This window comes from Oncorhynchus mykiss, chromosome 3 (assembly GCF_013265735.2).
Source record: "Oncorhynchus mykiss isolate Arlee chromosome 3, USDA_OmykA_1.1, whole genome shotgun sequence".
Lineage (NCBI taxonomy): Eukaryota > Metazoa > Chordata > Actinopteri > Salmoniformes > Salmonidae > Oncorhynchus > Oncorhynchus mykiss.
The window spans coordinates 33,855,652-33,875,805 of record NC_048567.1 but is presented as its reverse complement, the minus strand read 5'-3'; the positions used below and the strand labels follow the sequence as shown (position 1 = coordinate 33,875,805).

At 43.6% G+C, this 20,154-nt stretch overlaps 1 protein-coding gene across 1 annotated transcript in view; it reads right to left on the bottom strand.

The window, feature by feature from the left end:
- usp45 (ubiquitin specific peptidase 45) overlaps positions 1–20,154 on the bottom strand; it is a 48,070-nt gene that overhangs the window by 18,510 nt on the left and 9,406 nt on the right. The window contains exons 6-8 of the mRNA XM_021596366.2: positions 2,479–2,630; positions 950–1,045; positions 520–650 (exon numbers count right to left, since the gene is read on the bottom strand). Of these exons, the coding sequence (XP_021452041.2) occupies positions 520–650; positions 950–1,045; positions 2,479–2,630 (379 nt within the window). The remainder of the gene's footprint in view (positions 1–519; positions 651–949; positions 1,046–2,478; positions 2,631–20,154) is intronic.

Sequence of the window (20,154 nt, the reverse complement as noted above, 5' to 3'; positions counted from 1 at the left end):
AAAGCTGTGGCCCCTGCCTGTATTGTGTGGTTGACTGTTGCCACTGCAATGGAGAAGTGCCAGACCAGTTGGGGCACGCTGACCTCGATCCTTGGGAGCAGGGCAGCTTGTCTGCATATGAGGCTGTGTCCAACATTGATGCATCGCCAACGCTGCAACCACAGTGCAATGTTTCTGCGCAGCGGTGATTCCATCACTCAAGTAAGGAAGAATTGATGGCAACGAAAGCTATTGATATCTCTTGGTGATCAAGTTTGTCATTAGTACACAATGAAAGAGAACATAATTATGAAAGCTTTCGCCAACCTTTTACAGGTCTGTAGTGCCTCCTCTGGCACCCTACAGGGCAGCCCTCATATGTTCTTTTCATAACATATATTTTAGCATGGACCAGCACAGGAAGCAGGTTAAGTCCACACCCATGGTTATACAATAGCCTATACTGGGTTCCGGCACCATCAACACCAATGCTGCGAGATGGCCAAAACATAAAATAAAGACAAATGTGTAGACTCTTACTTCTGGCAGAGCTGGTTGAAAAGGATCTTGGGGTTGACAGGGCCCTTCCCAGACTCCTTCACGCTGTGTAGGAAGAGGAACATGGCCGAGGTCAGGGGCTCTGGGCTGGGCAGAGTCACCGTCAACGCCCCCTGAAGGACGACCCCAGGAAAGGAGAGAGCGAGCGAGAGAACATATGAGTGTTAGACAAGGCATGTATTTCATACATTGTTGCACTACCATGGAAAGGCTGAAGGGGCTCGACTGCATTTTACAGATGACTGGAGACGTGGGGTGTGGGCTACAACATGACTTAAGAGTTATTTACCTGTATGCTAATAATAAAAAGAACCACCCATATAGACAGTAATAAGTGGCTTCCTGTGCCATGTACAGTAAAAGACTACAGTGGTGGACTGGACCACATCAAGCGGATGAGGGTGGAACGTACCACGTTTGACTCGGCAGGGGGGCAGATCTTCAGCTTGTGTCCCTTCTCCTTCACATCCTGTATCAGGTCGTTCAGCATGTGAGTCTGGGACAGATTCTGATGGACAGAAATCAGCTGTTACTAACAATTTACCATTAATTTAGTCATCATCGTTTTCCCCTGCATGGACAGGACAGAATCATTTCTGATCAGTTAGAAGAATCATGAATTAACATCTTCCTGCACTTCTTCCTTTTTATTTCATTATCCCTTCACAAAAAAAACGATAAAAACTGAAAAATATTACAAATGCAAAAAAAAACCTGAAAAGTCTACAATTGAAAAAATCTCTTAATTCTGAGAAACTGGCAGGTGTTAGCCTAAATACCATTATGCTAAAGAAGCCCTTTCCAAAGAAACGATGAGCTGTGACTGAAACACAGAAAGGATTGCCCAGAGCCACCATTGTCCCATCATATTACTGCAGCATCTCTTTCTTCCCTTTCAAGCGACAGTTGTTTTGTCACATCCTGGCAATGAAGACAGTTGCTATGGAAAAGACACAATGACTTCAGCAGTGTGAGCTTTCTCTCTGACAATTATGTTGTTTCACCAGCAAAAATTGCAATTTTGAAGGAGACAATGAGAATAGAAAGAGACAGAAAAAGAAAACGTGTAAAGAAAGAATGTTCGGTCTGGTTTCAATCACAAGAGAGCTCCAGAAGGTGATTAACAAAATGGCAGAAAACAGAAAGGGAATGTAAGTTTCAAATCCCCAAGACCAGACAGCCAATACGCACTGCAACATAGAGAATGTGTTCCATACCAGTCCTATTCTCCTGTGGATAGATGAGTCACACATATGCATTTATAATACCCTTGTACTATATATGCATAACTTGACCTTGCCTATACAGCTGTATTGTAAAGACATAAAACAAATATGACAGATGGCATTATGGCAGAACCTGTTTATATGTGTTGCCGATGCCTGTTATGTTATGGTATTTTACTGTAGGGAGGAGCAGCACTTGACATGGCAGTTGGTAGTTTGACCAGCCGCCATGTTTACAGTACACCGTTCCCTAGACCAGGGCTACCCACGCCACATCTATTTCTATGGGCACAAGCCCTGTTTATGACACCTCTCTTGTTGGGGGAGAGTAAATGTTGCAAGTTTAAAGCTAATTTCCAGCAATTCCACACATTTTGTTATGGGGTGCAGACAACATGTTGCCGTTTTAAAGCTAATCTTCTTGCAATTCTATACATGCCATGCCATGCTTAATGTTTATTCATGTGATATTTGAGCGACTCAAACATCAGAAAAAAAATCTACGGGCTAACAAACCTAGCAAGAAAGTGTTAGCGGACATGGGCTAGTTGATCTTCACATTTCTGACAAGTTATAAATAGCTCTGTAAGGTATGCAATGACTTTCATTACACCATGACCTCGACATGACCTTATCCCTATGGTTGCATTCCATAAGCAGCCGCACCAGTGACGTAATGTTTACGGTATACAAACCAATCTCATAATGACAGCACCTGCATAACTGCGTTAAAGAAGCAGGTGTTTCCGAGGTTGTTGATGCCTTTGACCAGGACCAGTGTGCTGTTGTTGACTGGACTCTTCCCTCTGGACTGGTCTGCATAGTCGCTGGGCTCCTCTCTAAGCTTGATCATTTTCGATGTGGTTCCTGCAAGGCACAAAGAGGAAGGGTTGTTTAACTCCAATACACAAGGTTTTTGTCATTTTTAAACTCTAGACTAGAATCGAGTACTCATGCCTAACTCAAGGTTTTGTATTCGATTACTAATGAGTGCCTGACATTTTCAAATGCAACTATTAAGCAGGTGAAATGTACAGTGCATTCGGAAAGTATTCAGACCCCTTGACTTTTTCCACATTGTTACATTAGTCTTATTCTAAAATGGATTAAACAGTCCCCCCCATTCAATCTACACACAAACCCCATAATGACAAAGCAAAAAGGCTTTAATTTTTTGGGGAGCAATATCACATTTACATAAGTATTCAGATCCTTTACTCAGTACATTGTCGAAGCACCTTTGGCAGCGATTACAGCCTCGAGTCCTCTAGGGTATGACGCTACAAGCTTGGGACACATGTATTTGGGGAGTTTCTCCCATTCTCCTCTGCGGATATTCTCAAGCTCTGTCAGGCTATTTTCAGAGATGGTCAAATCAGGTTAAAGTCCTGGCTCTGGCTGGGCCGCTCGAGGACATTCAGAGACTTGGCACGAAGCCACTCCTGCGTTGCCTTCGCTGTGTGTTTAGTGTCGTCGTCCTATTGGAAAGTGAACATTCACCCCAGTCTGAGGTCCTGAGCGCTCTGGAGCAGATTTTCATCAAGGATCTCTATATACTTTGCTCCGTTCATCTTTCCCTCAATCCTGACTAGTCTCCCAGTCCCTGCCACTGAAAAACATCCCGACAGCATGATGCTGCCACCACCATGCTTCACCGTAGGGATGGTGCCAGGTTTCCTCGTGACATTTGGCATTCAGGCCAACGAGTTCAATCTTGGTTTCATCAGACCAGATAATCTTGTTTCTCATGGTCCTTTAGGTGCCTTTTGACAAACCCCAAGCGTGCTATATTTGTATTTATTATGGATCCCCATTAGCTTCTGCCAAGGCCATATCAACAATGCAAAATCCATGCGTACGTGTGTGTATAGTGTGTATGTTGTCATGTGTTTGTATGCATGTGTCTGTGCCTGTGTTTGTGTTACTTCATGATTCATGATTCTACTGCTAGCATCAGTTACCTGATGTGGAATAGAGTTCCATGTAGTCATGGCTCTATGTAGTACTGTGCGCCTCCCATAGTCTGTTCTGGACTTGGGGACTGTGAAGAGACCTCTGGTGGCATGTCTTGTGGGGTATGCCTGAGTGTCTGAGCTGTGTGCTTGTATTTTAAACAGACAACCATTTTGAGCCATGAGAGATTGACATGCATGTCATTAATGTTAGCTCTCTGTGTACTTTTAAGGGCCAGCAGTGCTGCCCTGTTCTGAGCCAACTGCAATTTTCCCAAGTCCCTCTTTGTGGCACCTGACCATACGACTGAACAGTAGTCTATGTGCGACAAAACCAGGGCCTGTAGGACCTGCCTTGTTGATAGTGTTGTTAAGAAAGCAGAGCAGTGCTTTATTATGGACAGACTTTTCCCCATCTTAGCTACTGTTGTATCAATATGTTTTGACCATGAAAGTTTACAATCAAGGGTAACTCCCAGCAGTTTAGTCATCTCAACTCGCTCAACTTCCACATTATTCATTACGAGATGTAGTTGAGGTTTAGGGTTTATTGAATGATTTGTCCCAAACACAATGCTTTTGGTTTTGGAAATATTTTTTACTAACTTATTTATTGCTACCCATTCAGAAACTAACTGCGGCGCTTTGTTAAGTGTTTCAGTCATTACTCAAAGCCAGTGGCATGTCGTTGGTAAAGATTGCTTTTTTCAATGGGCCTAAAGAGCTACCCTGGGGAATTCCTGCTTCTATCTGGATTATGTTTGAGAGGCTTCCATTAAAAAACACCCTCTGTGTTCTGTTAGACAAGTAACTCTTTATCCACATTATAGCAGGGGGTGTAAAGCCATAACACATACGTTTTTCCAGCAGCAGACTATGATCGATAATGTCAAAAGCTGCACTGAAGTCTAAAAAGACAGCCCCCACAATCATTTATCATCAATTTCTCTTAGCCAATCATCAGTCAAGTGCCGTGCTTGTTGTGTGTCCTTCTCTACATGCGTGCTGAAAGTTTACTAAAGGGTTGGTAACATACCGATAGGTAGGCTATTTGAGCCAGTAAAGGGGGCTTTACTATTCTTGGGTAGCGGAATGACTTTTACTTCCCTCCAGGCCTGAGGGCACACACTTTCTAGTAGGCTTAAATTGAAGTGGCAATATCATCCGCTATTATCCTCAGTAATTTTCCATCCAGATTGTCAGACCCCAGTGGCTTGTTATTGTTGATAGACAACAATACTTTTTTCACCTCTTCCACACTGACTTTACGGAATTCAAAAGTTACATTCTTGTCTTTCATAATTTGGTCAGATATACTTGGATGTGTAGTGTCAGCGTTTGTTGCTGACATGTCATCCCCTAAGTTTGTTTATCTGGCCAATGAAAAAGTGATGAAAAGTAGTTGGCATTATCAGTGTGTTTTGTGATAAATTAGCCATCTTGATTCAATGAATGATGGAGCCGTGTTGGCTTTTTTCCCCAAAATTGAATTTAAGGTGCTCCAAAGCTTTTTACTATCAGTCTTCATATCATTTATCTTTGTTTCATAGTATAATTTCATTTTATTTTGCTTAGTCACATGATTTCTTAATTTGCAGTACATCTGCCAATCAGTTGGGCTGCCACACTTATTTGCCAATCCTTTTGCCTCATCCCTCTCAACTATACAATTTTTCAATTCCTCATCAATCCAAGGGGTTTTAACAGTTTTTACAGTCATTTTCTTAATGAGTGGGTGCTTATTAGTAACTGGAATAAGCAATTTCATAAATGTGTCAAGTGCAGTGTCTGGTTGCTCCTCATTACACACCACAGACAAGCAAATATTCTTTACATCATCAACATATGAATCACTACACAACTTATTGTATGACCTCTTATACACTATATTAGGCCCAGCCTTTGGAACTTTGGTATTCCTAGATATGGCTACTATATTGTGATCACTATATCCTATGGATTTAGATACTGCTTTCAAGCTAATTTCTGCAGCATTAGTAAAGATGTGATCAATACATGTTGATGATTTAATTCCTGTGCTGTTTGTAACTACCCTGGTAGGTTGACTGACAACCTGTTCCAGGTTGCAGGCACTGGTTACAGTTTTTTCCTGAGTGGACAGCTTGATGAGAGCCAGTCAATTTTTAAAATCACCCAGAAAATATACTTCTCGGTTGATATCACATACATTATCAAGCATTTCACACATATTATCCAGAAACTAACTGTTAGCACTTGGTGGTTGTCAGGAGAATTCTATACTCCTGTTAATTTACCAATTCAATTAGATTACCCTTAGTCTGTTATATCAGGATTTGTAAGATACTAATAGAAAAGAAAACAGACTGAGGCCCAGTCTACCAAAGTTAAATGTTTATTCACAGAAAGTTCTGACGTATACAGTACAGGACCTTCAATTTATAGTGACACACATACTTCCACACCAACCATCAAATCCGCCCGCCAATTGAGCCTAGGGGAGTACGTGAGAATAGTGTCTTCCTACCCTCCCCTAAGATAGGGAGAGACCGGGGACTGGGAAGTTCTCAGTGTCCCAGCCAAGGTCGCCCCGGATCTGGGCTCAGACAGATAGTCTGTTCTCAAGACACTAGACACATTGTTCCCAAAACATTGATTCTGACTAAAACCACATACAGTATTATAATATAATCATCAAATGAGTCTAACCCTTACACACATGTATTATAATCATCTAATGATTCAAATTAATTTCATACAATCACATGGTTTCAGGCCTATGGTTTCAGGACTGTAACATTCTAATAATTTATTAAAACACATTTCCTTATCAGTGGTCTATAGCAGCTTCCAATTAGAATGGGTTTTAGGTGAGGCAGATGAACCTGTAGCCATATTACTTCAACAGTATCGAACATTAGATCTTCTCTAAGCTTTACAGGAATGTTGTTATTTATATAGACAGCAAACACCGCCCTCGTTGGAATTTCTGTATTTTCGGTAAATGTTATAACCGTGTATTGCTACCAATGTAGTACCAATGTCAACTCAAAGATATGTATTTTTTTTAATTGAATCTTTATTTAACTAGGCAAGTCAGTTAAGAACAAATTCTTATTTACAATGACGGCCTACCCAAAGGCCTCCTGCAGGGACGGGGGCCTGGGATTAAAATAAATAAATAAATACAAAATAAATATAGGACAAAACACACATCACAACAAGAGAGACAACACAGAGATAGTCAAAATATGAATGTCATCTGTTACAAGCAAGTTATTGACCGGCATCTGTCATAGAACAGTCGGAAGCAGCCTTGTGATGTCCTGTACTCGTACTCCTGGGTAGCACAGGGTTTTTGCCTTGGGAACAGAGATGTTTCTCACCATAGAGCTGCCTATGATGACAGCTGGCGATGTTAAATGGGTTGGTCTCTCAGGCAGCCTCACGGTTTGATGAGGGTGGGAGCTCCGAGGATCTGAACCCGAGGTAGAAGCCACAGGAGAGGGAGACAGAACACAGGACAAAGGCGCAGGTACCTCCGGATCCGATCTTGAATGGGAAGCCCTCAAGGAAGAAAGGTGATGGAACATCTGGATCCAGGGCGGCAAAGCTGTTCCTGGTCTGTGTCAGGTCCGGGCTCAACATCTCCAAGGAGACCCCTGTTGCCAGAGGACACCGTCTTCGACTTCCACGGCGAGTTGGGCCGAGAAGAGCTCCGTTCTAGGGGGAAGGGGGAAACCCTTTCGGTGATGGAACCCTGCTGAGCACCGGCCAGTCGACTGTGGAGAGCCGACACGGCGGTGACACTTCCACCAGACCAGAGCGGCGTCCGGCTACTGGGGTGGAAGAAAACGAAAAGGTAGGCGGGAGTCGATTCCCCATTAGCTTGTGTAAGGTTTGCTACTTGCTTGCCAAGAGTAGCCGCTTCGCCCCTGTAGTCCTCCGCAAGCAAGCAGTTGCTACATTGAAAGTCAGTGCGGTCCACATTGTCACGGAACAAAGCACAGTAAACACAGCTCCTGCAGTGCTGGCCATGTTCAATAGCAATCTCCAATTGAGCCCGCCGAGCCAGTTAGGCTAGCTGGGCTTCCGTGTATCTCCCCCTCTGTGGAATCTGGAGGGATCCCGGGTCAGGCAGCAGCGCTCACAGCAACTAAGCCCAACAGAGCCACAGGATCCAAAATAAAATAAAAGTATATAGAAACAGTGTCAGCTTGACAAAAACAATAAACCGAAGTCTAACGTTCAGCTTTCGGCGTTTAACAACAAACATACTTCGCGCACAGATGACATCAGGGATAATCCACCCCCAGAAATATGAACACATCTAAGGTATTAAGGTAGAATACTGTAAAAGGCTGTCATGTGCCTTTTACTGATGAGTGGCTTCCGTCTGCCCACTCTGTCAGAGTGACCTTATTGGTCACCTCCCTGATCAAGGCCCTTCCCCCCCAATTGCTCAGTTTGGGGGGTGGGGCCAGCTCTAGGAAGAGTCTTGGTGGTTCCAAACTTCTTCCATTTAAGAATGTTCGAGGCCACTGTGTTCTTGGGGACCTTCAATGCTGCAGACATTTTTTGGTACCCTTCCCCAGATCCGTGCCTTGACACAATCCTGTCTTGGAGCTCAACGGACAATTCCTTCTACCGCATGACTTAGTTTTTTATGAGGGATTTTATTTATTTTTATTTTAGAATAAGGCTGTAGCGTAACAAAATGTGGAAAAAGTCAATGGGTCTGAATACTTTCGAATACACTGTATACGCACGCACTGACAAATGTTTTCGCTAAGATGCGCTTACTGTTCATTTAGTATGTCAAGTGCAGTGAAAATGTGTTACGTTTTTTTTTGCATGTTCTCACCTTTCAAGAGTTTGTCCGTATCAATGTAGCTTTTTCCAGCAAAGGCATTTTGAAACTTTAAACTGTATGAGCTACATTCGAGTCACGTACGAGCCAAGTTCTCTGAGGTCGCCAAAGAAAAATCAACACCTAAAGTGTATCTCAATCTCCTGTGAGACCAGAGCCTAATAGTTTGTTCAGGGAGCCAGGGGTTGCATTCAACCCATTATGTGCTGGGGTGGCTTCTTAGTGGGGGCCAGTCCTGGTCCCAGCAGCACACAGACACACACACACCAGAGCAAACTGCGAGCATGGTCTCCTGCGGTGGAAGTGGGTTAACGTGCGGCAGGCCAGGGCGGCAGCTGGAAAAAGAGCTGGGTCATATGGGAGAGAGCAGATGACAGCTGGAAAAGTTTCCGCTGTTTAGGGAGAGATGGCTCTCTGGGCCAGCTGTTACTCCTCCATGACCGTCCCAACTCGGCAAGAGGGAGGCAGTCGTCAGTGCAGAGCAGGCCAGCAGGGACAAGCACAGAAGGATTATAGTTGGGGAGTACTTAGGAGACTGACAGCTCTGTGCACTAGTCTAACACTCAAACCATGGGGTGTGGCTGGCTGAGACAAACTAAGTACATCTCTCTATGCTTAGAAATAGTTGAAACACAGGGCAAATCGGGGCCTAAGAGGCAAACGAGTGATAAGATACTTCTTCTTGACACATCTTACATCATTAAATACACATGGTTGTCTTGATGAAATCAAATACAAAACACACACACAGAAGATACACTACACTACAGGTATGTGGATACCTGCTCGTAGAGCATCTCATTCCAAAATCATGGGAATCAATATGGAGTTGGTCCACCCTTTGCTGATATAACAGCCTCCACACTTCTGGAAAGGCTTTCCATTAGATGTTGGAACATTTCTGCGGGACTTGATTCCATTCAGCCAAAAGAGCATTAGTGAGTTTGGAAACTGATGTTGGGGGCTTAGGCCTGGCTTGAAGACGGCATTCCAATTCATAGGTGTTCGATGGAGTTGAGGTCAGGGCTCTGTGCAAGCCAGTCAAGTTCTTCCACACCGATCTCGACAAACCATTTCTGTATTGACCTTGCTTTGTGCACGGCGCCATTGTCATGCTGAAACAGGAAAAGGCCTTCCCCAAACTGTTGCCTCAAAGTTGTATGCACAGTATCATCTATAATGTTATTTTATGCTGTAGCGTTAAGATTTCCCTTCAATGGAACTAAGGGGCCTGGCCCGACCCATGAAAATCAGCCGCAGACTATTATCCCTTCCACCAAACTTTACAGTTGGGACTATGCATTAGGGCAGGTAGCGTTCTCCTGGCATCCAGTGGTGGCAAGCTTTACACAACTCCAGGCAACGCTTCGCATTGCGCATGGTGATCTTAGGATTGTGTGCGGCTGCTCGGCCGTGGAAACTCATTTAATGAAGCTCCCAATTAACAGCTATTGTACTGACATTGCTTTCAGAGGTAGTTAGGAACTTGGTAGTGAGTTTTCTAACCGAGGACAGATGATTTTTACGCACAATGCTCTTCTAAACTCGGCGATCCCATTCTGTCAGCTTGTGTGGCCTACCACTTCGAAGCTGAGCTGTTGTTTCTCCTAGAAGTTTCCACTTCACAATAACAGCACTTACAGTTGACCAGGGCAGAAATTTGACAAACTGACTTGTTGGAAAAGTGGCATCCTATGACGGTGCCACATTGACAGTCACTGAGCTCTTCAGTAAGGCCTCCCAAGTGGCGCAGCGGTCTAAGGCACTGCATCTCAGTACAAGATATCACTGCATCACTGTAGTCCCTAGGTCGAATCCAGGTTGCATCACATCCGGCCGTGATTGGGAGTCCCATAGGGCGGTGCACAATTGTCCCAGCATCGTCCAGGTTTGGCCGGGGTAGGCCGTCATTGTAAATAAGAATTTGTTCTTAATTCTTAGGGATAGCCCCCTTTTGTTTTCAATTTTTGCCTAAATATCATAACCAAATCTAACTGCCTAGTTAAATAAAAGGTTAAATTTAAAAAAAATTATAAACAAAAAACAAATTCTACTGCAAATGTGTGTCTATGGAGATTGCATGGCTGTGTGCTTGATTTTATACACCTGACAGCAACGGGTGTGGCTGAAATAGCTGAATCCACTAATTTGAAGTGGTATCCACATACTTTAAAATAAACTCAGCAAAAAAAATAAACGCCCTCTCACTGTCAACTGCGTTTATTTTCAGCAAACTTAACGTGTAAATATTTGTATGAACACAACAAGATTCAACAACAGACATAACTGAACAAGCGCCACAGACATGCGACTAACATATATGGAATAATGTGTCCCTGAACAAAGCAGGAGTCAAAATCAAAAGTAACAGTCAGTATCTGGTGTGGCCACAAGCTGTATTAAGTACTGCAGTGCATCTCCTCCTCATAGACTGCACCAGATTTGCCAATTCTTGCTGTGAGATGTTACCCCACCCACCCTTCCACCAAGGCACCTGCAAGTTCCCAGACATTTCTGGGGGGAATGGCCCTAGCTCTCACCCTCCGATCCAACAGGTCCCAGACGTGCTCAATGGGATTGAGATCCGGGCTCTTCACTGGCCATGGCAGAACACTGACATTCCTGTCTTTCAGGAAATCACGCACAGAACGAGCAGTATGGCTGGTGGCATTGTCATGTTGGAGGGTCATGTCAGGATGAGCCTGCAGGAAGGGTACCACATGAGGGAGGAGGATGTCTTCCCTGTAACGCACAGCGTTGAGATTGCCTCCAATGACAACAAGCTCAGTTTGATGATGCTGTGACACACCGCCCCAGACCATGACGGACCTGATACCTCCAAATCAATCCTGCTCCACAGTACAGGCCTCGGTGTAACACTCATTCCTTCGATGATAAAAGCGAATGCGACCATCACCCCTGGTGAGACAAAACCTTGACTCGTCAGTGAAGAGCACTTTTTGGCCTACAAGCCCTCAGTCCAGCCTCTCTCAGCCTATTGCGGACAGTCTGAGCACTGATGGAGGGATTGTGCGTTCCTGGTGTAACTCGGTAGTTGCTGTTGCCATCCTGTACCTGTCCCGCAGGTGTGATGTTCGGATGTACCGATCCTTTGCAGGTGTTGTTACACGTGGTCTGCCACTGCGAGGACGATCAGCTGTCCGTCCTGTCTCCCTGTAGTTCTGTCTTAGGTGTCTCACAGTACGGACATTGCAATTTATTGCCCTGGCCACATCTGCAGTTCTCATGCCTCCTTGCAGCATGCCTAAGGCACGTTCACACAGATGAGCAGGGACCCCGGGCATCTTTCTTTTGGTGTTTTTCAGAGTCAGCAGAAAGGCCCCTTTATAGTGTCCTAAGTTTTCATAACTGACCGACCTTAATTGCCTACCGTCTGTAAGATGTTAGTGTCTTGTTCCACATGCACCTGTTCCACAGGTGCATGTTCATTAATTGCTTATGTTTTTTAAAATCTTTATTTAACTAGTTTATTTATTTAAACAGTTAAGAACAAATTCCTTATTTTCAATGACGGCCTAGGAACAGTGGGTTAACTGCCTTGTTCAGGTGCAGAACTAAATGTTTTTTTTACCTTGTCAGCTCGGGGATTCGATCTTGCAACCTTTCGGTTACTAGTCCAATGCTCTAACCACTAGGCTACCTGCCACACCGGTTCATTGAACAAGCATGGGAAACCGTGTTTAAACCCTTTACAATGAACATCTGTGAAGTTATTTGGATTTTTACAAATTATCTTTGAAAGACAGGGTCCTGAAAAAGGGAAGTTTATTTTTGTTGCTGAGTTTATATGCTAGGACCTAGTACGAACATTACAAGCAATAAACAATTAACAATTCTTCCAGCAGCCCAACATTTCCTATTCCGTTGTCATCAGTGTCATTTGTGAAGGGAGAGACAAGTGGTGTTCCGTCACATTAGGCATTAATGAACAAAACAAGTGAGAGGACCCAAGGCTGACGAGATGAAAGAAAGCACCCTCTGTGCCTGTTTTCCTTCCTGCCCCTCCCCCCTACCCTAAAACCATAACTCACACCATTTACACAATTTATCCCTTTTTTTCATGCTCCGGGAGAGAGCAAGCTGCTTAACCGTGAACTAACACACACTTCTCACGAGTACCTTAATCAGAGTTACAAGACTATCAGAGATGGGAAAAGGTGGGTGCCGTGCTAGCTACCTGATTGCCATTTTGCTTTCGTCTCTCTGTTCATTTGTGATTTTCTAAATGGGAAGTCATGAGAAATGTGATCATTTTTGGTGCTCAATGTCAGTATGTGACATCTTTATGACTATAATTGTGTGACATTGTTAATATTTGGTGACAGTATATGGGGCTACCTGCAGTACCGATTTCATCATATAAATGGTATCAAACGGAGATTGCCATAGCTGCATGTACCATAAGTAAACCAAACCAGCATGTGCTTGGTTACAGGTTAAGCTACCTTGAGGACTTCACCCCGACCAGACAGACAGACGGCTCAGTTAGCAGTGGACCACTTGCTGCTGCCTTACTCCCCAAGCCAATGAGGCAGTCCGCTTCTGGCTCTGACCCAGCATTACAAGGGCAAGGTGAGAGAGACATGGACGAAATGACCCTTAACCCAAGGTTATCGTTGTGAAAACAATCGACCCTCCTGCCCACCCTTTCCCTGCTAAAAACAAACACATAGGCCTTGCACATGCTCCCTGAAGAAATCACTCCTTTGTAAAAAGGTAGTTTTAGGCTCAGCACAAGATAAAAAGCTGTGTTCAACGAGCAGCCAGTCAGTCCCACCACTGGGTTCTGCCCAACTGAGGGAAGAAGGACCTTGACAAGCGTGACCTGGCCGTCTGATGTTCAGACACATAGCAGAGTGGAACCTGAACACTTTTAACGCACACTCAGCGTAAGTACTGAAAACATGTTGGGTCACTTTAAAAAGATGGAGAACAAGCTATAGGATGAAACATTTTGGCGCAGGTACAGACGACTAGCGCTAGCTACCAAGTATAAATGTATTTTACAAATGGATACTTCGAGTCAAATATCAATACTCACTACCATAGAGTATGACCCAGTTTGTAAACCCACAACAGAGATCAGGACAAGTGTGTAAGTAACTATGGCAGGCTGAGGATGTAGACGGTCTCCCCCCAACCCTCCCTGCTAGATCTACTCTACTGCGACAGAATCAGTTAGTGATCCTGCTAAAAAAATCGACTGAGAATGTCAAACATCAAATATTGATGATAATTACTCTGATTTATGGCAGATGGATGTTCTTTGCCTGGCACTATGATGGTCTCTGTGACCAAGCGGGGCGGGGTTCCGCCTTGGGACCATTCAATGGAGTGTTGGTCCACCCCAGTCCAGCCAAAAGCATCTGTCCCTCCAGCCGCCCCACTGGAAACATCTGGAGGCCTGTCTCTCTGGAACTAAACAGCCATCAGGGAGGGGCCCATATGTCCACACTACACAACACATTGCAAACAAGTGTGTACAGGGTAGTTCCTGGTAGAAAGAGAACGAGTCAGAGAAATACGATACGTTTTTTCGGGAATCTGTATGCGATGGGGAAAATGTGACGAGATGGGTTTGTAGCTTTGTGAGAATGTACCTGTTTATACAAGTGTGTGTGTGTGTGTGTGTGTGTGTGTGCATTCCGACCGGCTCCTTGGCTAAGGAGAGGGGGGAAAACTGGGCGGAATGGGAATGCCTATGGACACAATTCATCTAGGAACGCCACTCAAGGTAAACAATGTTCAGGGAGCCATCTGCCCGGGAAGGGTGTGCGGGGGGGGGGGTGCAACGGGCAGAAGCATATGGAAAAGCAGATTTTTCCTCCCCCTGCAGCAGTCGGGAAGGCAAATGTCAGCATGCGCTGCGTCCACGCTTGACTGTGCCGCGCTCGGCACCACCACCTGGCCCTCCTTGCTCAGCCACCGAATATGGGCAGCAGTGACACTGTGGAGCTTGTCCCCAGGGCAGACTAAACGATCCCAATGCCTGCCTTCCCCCCTCCTGCTGACTCCCTCCTCGACTCAAAGCTCTTTTTCACACAAGCGAGAAAGAAAAACGGCTATTGTTTGCTTTCTTTATGAAAAAAAAAAAAACGTATCTCCAAGAACTTGAAAGGAATTGGACCAGAAAGCAGGCAAGCCTGAATGTTGCATTCATATTGAGACTGAGGTTTCATTTATTTCTGAATTTGTGGAATACTAATCGCAATAATTCAACAGCGCAAATCTAAGTCTATAATTTAATGCAGGCAATACATGAAACAACAGTTGGACACACTGTGCGCTTGTGTGCAGTCACTAGATGCCGAAAAGGCTTCTGACAGGCTCAAAATGGCAGTATTGTGGGCGGTCTTAAGGAAATTTGGTTTGGGAAAGCATTTTATCGATACGGTTCGTGGATCGTATGCTAAACTTTCTGCCATGGTGTCTACAAATGACATACAATCAATATTTTTTTGTGGATGTAGACAAGGGGATGGTTTATCCTCGAAATTCATTCTCTCTCTAGAGCCGCATTTGTGGCAGAAGATTGGTGTCAGATTGGTGTCAGATTGGTGTCAGGATATAAGTCAGCATTAAATGTCACTCAATGAAGCAGCCAATAAAGTTTCACTTCACTCAATAAATCCTGTTAAAACTCAGTCCACTTATTTGGGCATTAAAGCTGCAATATATAACTTTTTGGGCGAACCGACCAAATTCACATAGAAATGTGTGTTATAGATATGTTCTATGTGCGCTATTTCTATGCTTGCCATTCTTAAGTTTTGTTTTTGTGTCTTTTACTTTCAGTTTTGTACACCACCTTCAAACAGCTGAAAATACATTTTTTTGGTTATGGGAAAATATATTTCACAGTGGTTTAGATGATACAATGATCCTCTACACTATACTTGCTTGTTTTGTCACAAACTGAAACTAGGTGAACTATTTGAATTTTAGCAACCAAGAAATGCCAATTTCTACATTGTGCATCTTTAATATACAAAACATCTCTGCATGGTTTGGTGAAGTTTAATTATGAGAACACTTACAAAGAGGTTGAACGAGATCGAAACATTTGGGAGAAGTTGCCTGCTTCCTTACCAACAAGGGTTGCTTCCATAAAGATGAGTGTTGCCACGTATTAATTTCCGTAGCAATGACGATTCCACTCTTTCCAACACTAGATTATTGGTTAAGGATTGATAAACTTGTACGTAAATACCTTTGGAATGGAAAACATCCAAAGATCCGGTACCTCAAACCGGATCTTTGGAGACTTGCATTACCAAAATGTTTATATTTACCACCAGTCCTTCCAGATATGCCTACTCATGGTTAGATCAGTCTACATCAGTCTCTTGGAGGAGGAACTCATTTTTCCTATTAGATTACAATACGTGTTATTTTCTAGTATAACTATTAAGAAATGCATGTTATACTATGGTTCCATTATCTCTAATACTAAATATAATTTGGGGTGGGTTGAGAAGTGAATAGGTGTAACTGGAAGAGGCATCTCCATACCCCTCTGTGGCATAACCAGGCTGTTACTTCAGGTAGTAAAGAATTTGAGTCAAAAGTCTGGGCTGCAAAATGGGTCAATAATCTAGAGGAAATACATGTATTTAACTCAGAGGGTCTCCTTAGTTTTCAGTTGGCCAGGGTCATCTTTCTTTCTTCATCTTAGACTAGGGTCAGCACCTATGGGATCCCATGGGGTACGCGTTTGGGATGGGAATGTAAAAAAATTCAGAGGTTGTGTCAGTTATTTACTCTCATCTTCAATTACTAAAGCGGAAAGATCTTTCAATTGTTAAAGCGTGGACAAAGGAAATTACTATTGATGATGAGGCTACTGATTGGGAGAATGTCTGGGAGAATATACACTGCTAAAAAAAATAAAGGGAACACTAAAATAACATCCTAGATCTGAATGAATGAAATATTCTTATTAAATACTTTTTTCTTTACATAGTTGAACGTGCTGACAACAAAATCACACAAAAATGATAAATGAAAATCAAATTTATCAACCCATGGAGGTCTGGATTTGGAGTCACACTCAAAATTAAAAGTGGAAAACCACACTACAGGCTGATCCAACTTTGATGTAATGTCCTTAAAACAGGTCAAAATGAGGCTCAGTAGTGTGTGTGGCTTCCACGTGCCTGTATGACCTCCCTACAACGCCTGGGCATGCTCCTGATGAGGTGGCGGATGGTCTCCTGAGGGATCTCCTCCCAGACCTGGACTAAAGCATCGGCCAACTCCTGGACAGTCTATGGTGCAATGGATGGAGCAAGACATGATGTCCCAGATGTGCTCAATTGGATTCAGGTCTGGGGAACGGGCGGGCCAGTCCATAGCGTCAATGCCTTCCTCTTGCAGGAACTGCTGACACACTCCAGCCACATGAGGTCTAGCATTGTCTTGCATTAGGAGAAACCCAGGGCCAACCGCACCAGCATATGGTCTCACAAGGGGTCCGAGGATCTCATCTCGGTACCTAATGGCAGTCAGGCTACCTCTGGCGAGCACATGGAGGGCTGTGCGGCCCCCCAAAGAAATGCCACCCCACACCATGACTGACCCACCGCCAAACCGGTCATGCCACGGCATCTCCAGACTCTGTCACGTGCTCAGTGTGAACCTGCTTTCATCTGTGAAGTGCACAGGGCGCCAGTGGCGAATTTGCCACTCTTGGTGTTCTCTGGCAAATGCCAAACATCCTGCACAGTGTTGGGCTGTAAGCACAACCCCCACCTGTGGACATCGGGCCCTCATACCACCCTCATGGAGTCTGTTTCTGACCGTTTGAGCAGACACATGCACATTTGTGGCCTACTGGAGGTCATTTTGCAGGGCTCTGGCAGTGCTCCTCCTGCTCCTCCTTGCACAAAGGCGGAGGTAGCGGTCCTGCTGCTGGGTTGTTGCCCTCCTACGGCCTCCTCCACGTCTCCTGATGTACTGGCCTGTCTCCTGGTAGCGCCTCCATGCTCTGGACACTACGCTGACAGACACAGCAAACCTTCTTGCCACAGCTCGGATTGATGTGCCATCCTGGATGAGCTGCACTACCTGAGCCACTTGTGTGGGTCTCATGCTACCACTAGAGTGAAAGCACCGCCAGCATTCAAAAGTGACCAAAACATCAGCCAGGAAGCATAGGAACTGAGAAGTGGTCTGTGGTCACCACCTGCAGAACCACTGCTTTATTGGGGTTGTCTTACTAATTGCCTATAATTTCCACCTGTTGTCTATTCCATTTGCACAACAGCATGTGAAATTTATTGTCAATCAGTGTTGCTTCCTACGTGGACAGTTTGATTTCACAGAAGTGTGATTGACTTGGAGTTTCATTGTGTTGTTTAAGTGTTCCCTTTATTTTTTTGAGCAGTGTATTTCACTCAAAAGAACCCACACCATCAGTTAATTCATTTGAAGCTCATAGGTCATACTTGACACCACTTATAAGATTTCATGCGAAACAGTCTCCAAGTCCAAACTGTGACCTATGTTCCCTCAATGAACTTGACATATATAAACATATGATATGGGATTGTTCTGATGAGTTCTGGAGGACAGTATTCTCTCTGACACGATTGATAAAACCGTGCCCCTTGAATCAATCTCTCTGTTAATGACAGACCAGGTTTGCAGCTGAATGACAAACAGCGCAAGGCTTGGCTGACTGGTGCCAAAAAAAACGTGTTCAGCACCGGTTGCCACCACATGACCTTCATATAAGGAAATGGTTGGCTTATTTTCAGGACATTTTTATGTTGGGAGTTAAACATTTGTTATAGTGTGCATTGTTAGGGATTTGGGAGGGTTGGGTTAAAAAGGAGGCAAATTATGTTTTATTGTATTGCCTTTGTGATCTACTAAAAACAATTGTTCACAAAAAAACATTTGAAAATCTGACAAGACAATAGAGGTTATTCATATGATCAAATGTACCGCCATTCCACCACAAACTACTTTTTTATTATAAATTGAATTCACAAGAAATCACTAGATTGATGCGGTGAATGAAACATATTTGAGATGTTGACACATTAATATAAATTAAATCACCACAGTCGCTATTGTTCTAGAGTAGAGTAATGTAACAACTATGGTTGAAAACTTGAATACACCCGCCACAGCATAGGGCTAGGCTAAAGCTAAAATGGATATCCAAAACGTATCAAAAGACAAGCTAAACGCTACTTGACCTCTCGTTTGACATACTTCCTCAAAAGCCTATGAAGCGTTGTCATCACATTAAAACATTGAAGCAGATACTTGAATAGAGCATTTATCAAGAGGCTTGTTTGATTAATTTCACCATTTAGAATGGGACCGTAGTGGAGAGCCAAGGACAGCTCTCGTCATGCAGCAGAGAACAGGCAGTCAAGGGGAAGGCTGGGCAACACCAAATGTCTTATTAATTTGTTGTGACTGCAGGGCATGAAAAGCCTGCTTTCTTGCCATCTGAGGCCAAAAGAGCCCACTGCCATGGGCTCGCAAACACACACGCAAATATACACACTTTCCAAGCAGTTGCTAGCCACATTGCTTGCCTACATTAGTGTGCAGTGGTGGGAAAAAACTACAGAAGCACCCTTGATTAGCTTAAAAGGGACCACCAGGGTAAAAGTTTTTCTCTTATGGATATTACCCACTGACTGACTGTAGACCAACACTATATCACATATAGAACAGGAACCATGGATTTAAACAAGTGTCTTATGGGCTGACCAGGGCCCCCAAGAATAGAACATCTAGCCAGCTGTAACGCTAAAGGGTTTAGAGGGTTATCCAACATGTCACATGGTAAGAGTTGAGTTGTATCCTTTGAGAGATGCCATTTAAATGGACACAACAAATACATTGTTTTCTCACAGTTGAAGGTCCTAGATGAAAAAAAGGCTGAACACATAAAACCAAAATGTCAAAAAGAGAGTCTAGCTCCATTGTATAAATGGAATGCATTGCACAAGATGGTCTCTTTTAGGAGGGAAATATTTCTATAGCACAAATGTGTTTATTTGTCGAGAGAGAGAGAGAAAACAAAAACGTTTACTTTCACCAGGTACAGCATTCTGTTCCACTGTGGCTAGCATCTTTCTAAATACAAAAAATGCATAACACCAGCAACTAGAAAGGTAAAGTTCTCGCTGAAACATCAGTAGAATAAGGTGATTAAGGTGGGAGCAGCCATTTTAAAGCCCCTATGCAGTCATTTTCATTTTCAGTGGGTGTTTATTTCATTAAAATAACTCAATCAATATATATTTTTTCTTTTATTTCCTTGAGCCTCCTTTTGCCATTGAAATGCTCAATCTGATCTGATGTGGTTGTGTTGATACAAATTTCAATATTTCTAGTCTAGAGCCTACCCCGCTTACCCCTTCGAAGTAGGAGGATACACTATGCAAATAAATCGTGACTGTATTATTCTGACCAATAACCAATCAGATTGTGATGTCATGCGGTGAGCCAAAAACTCCATCCCACCTAAACATGCTTAAATTCAAATACAAAAAGCTCTTACACTAGTGAAATGGCATTATCATAATTTTTACAATTTCAGAGT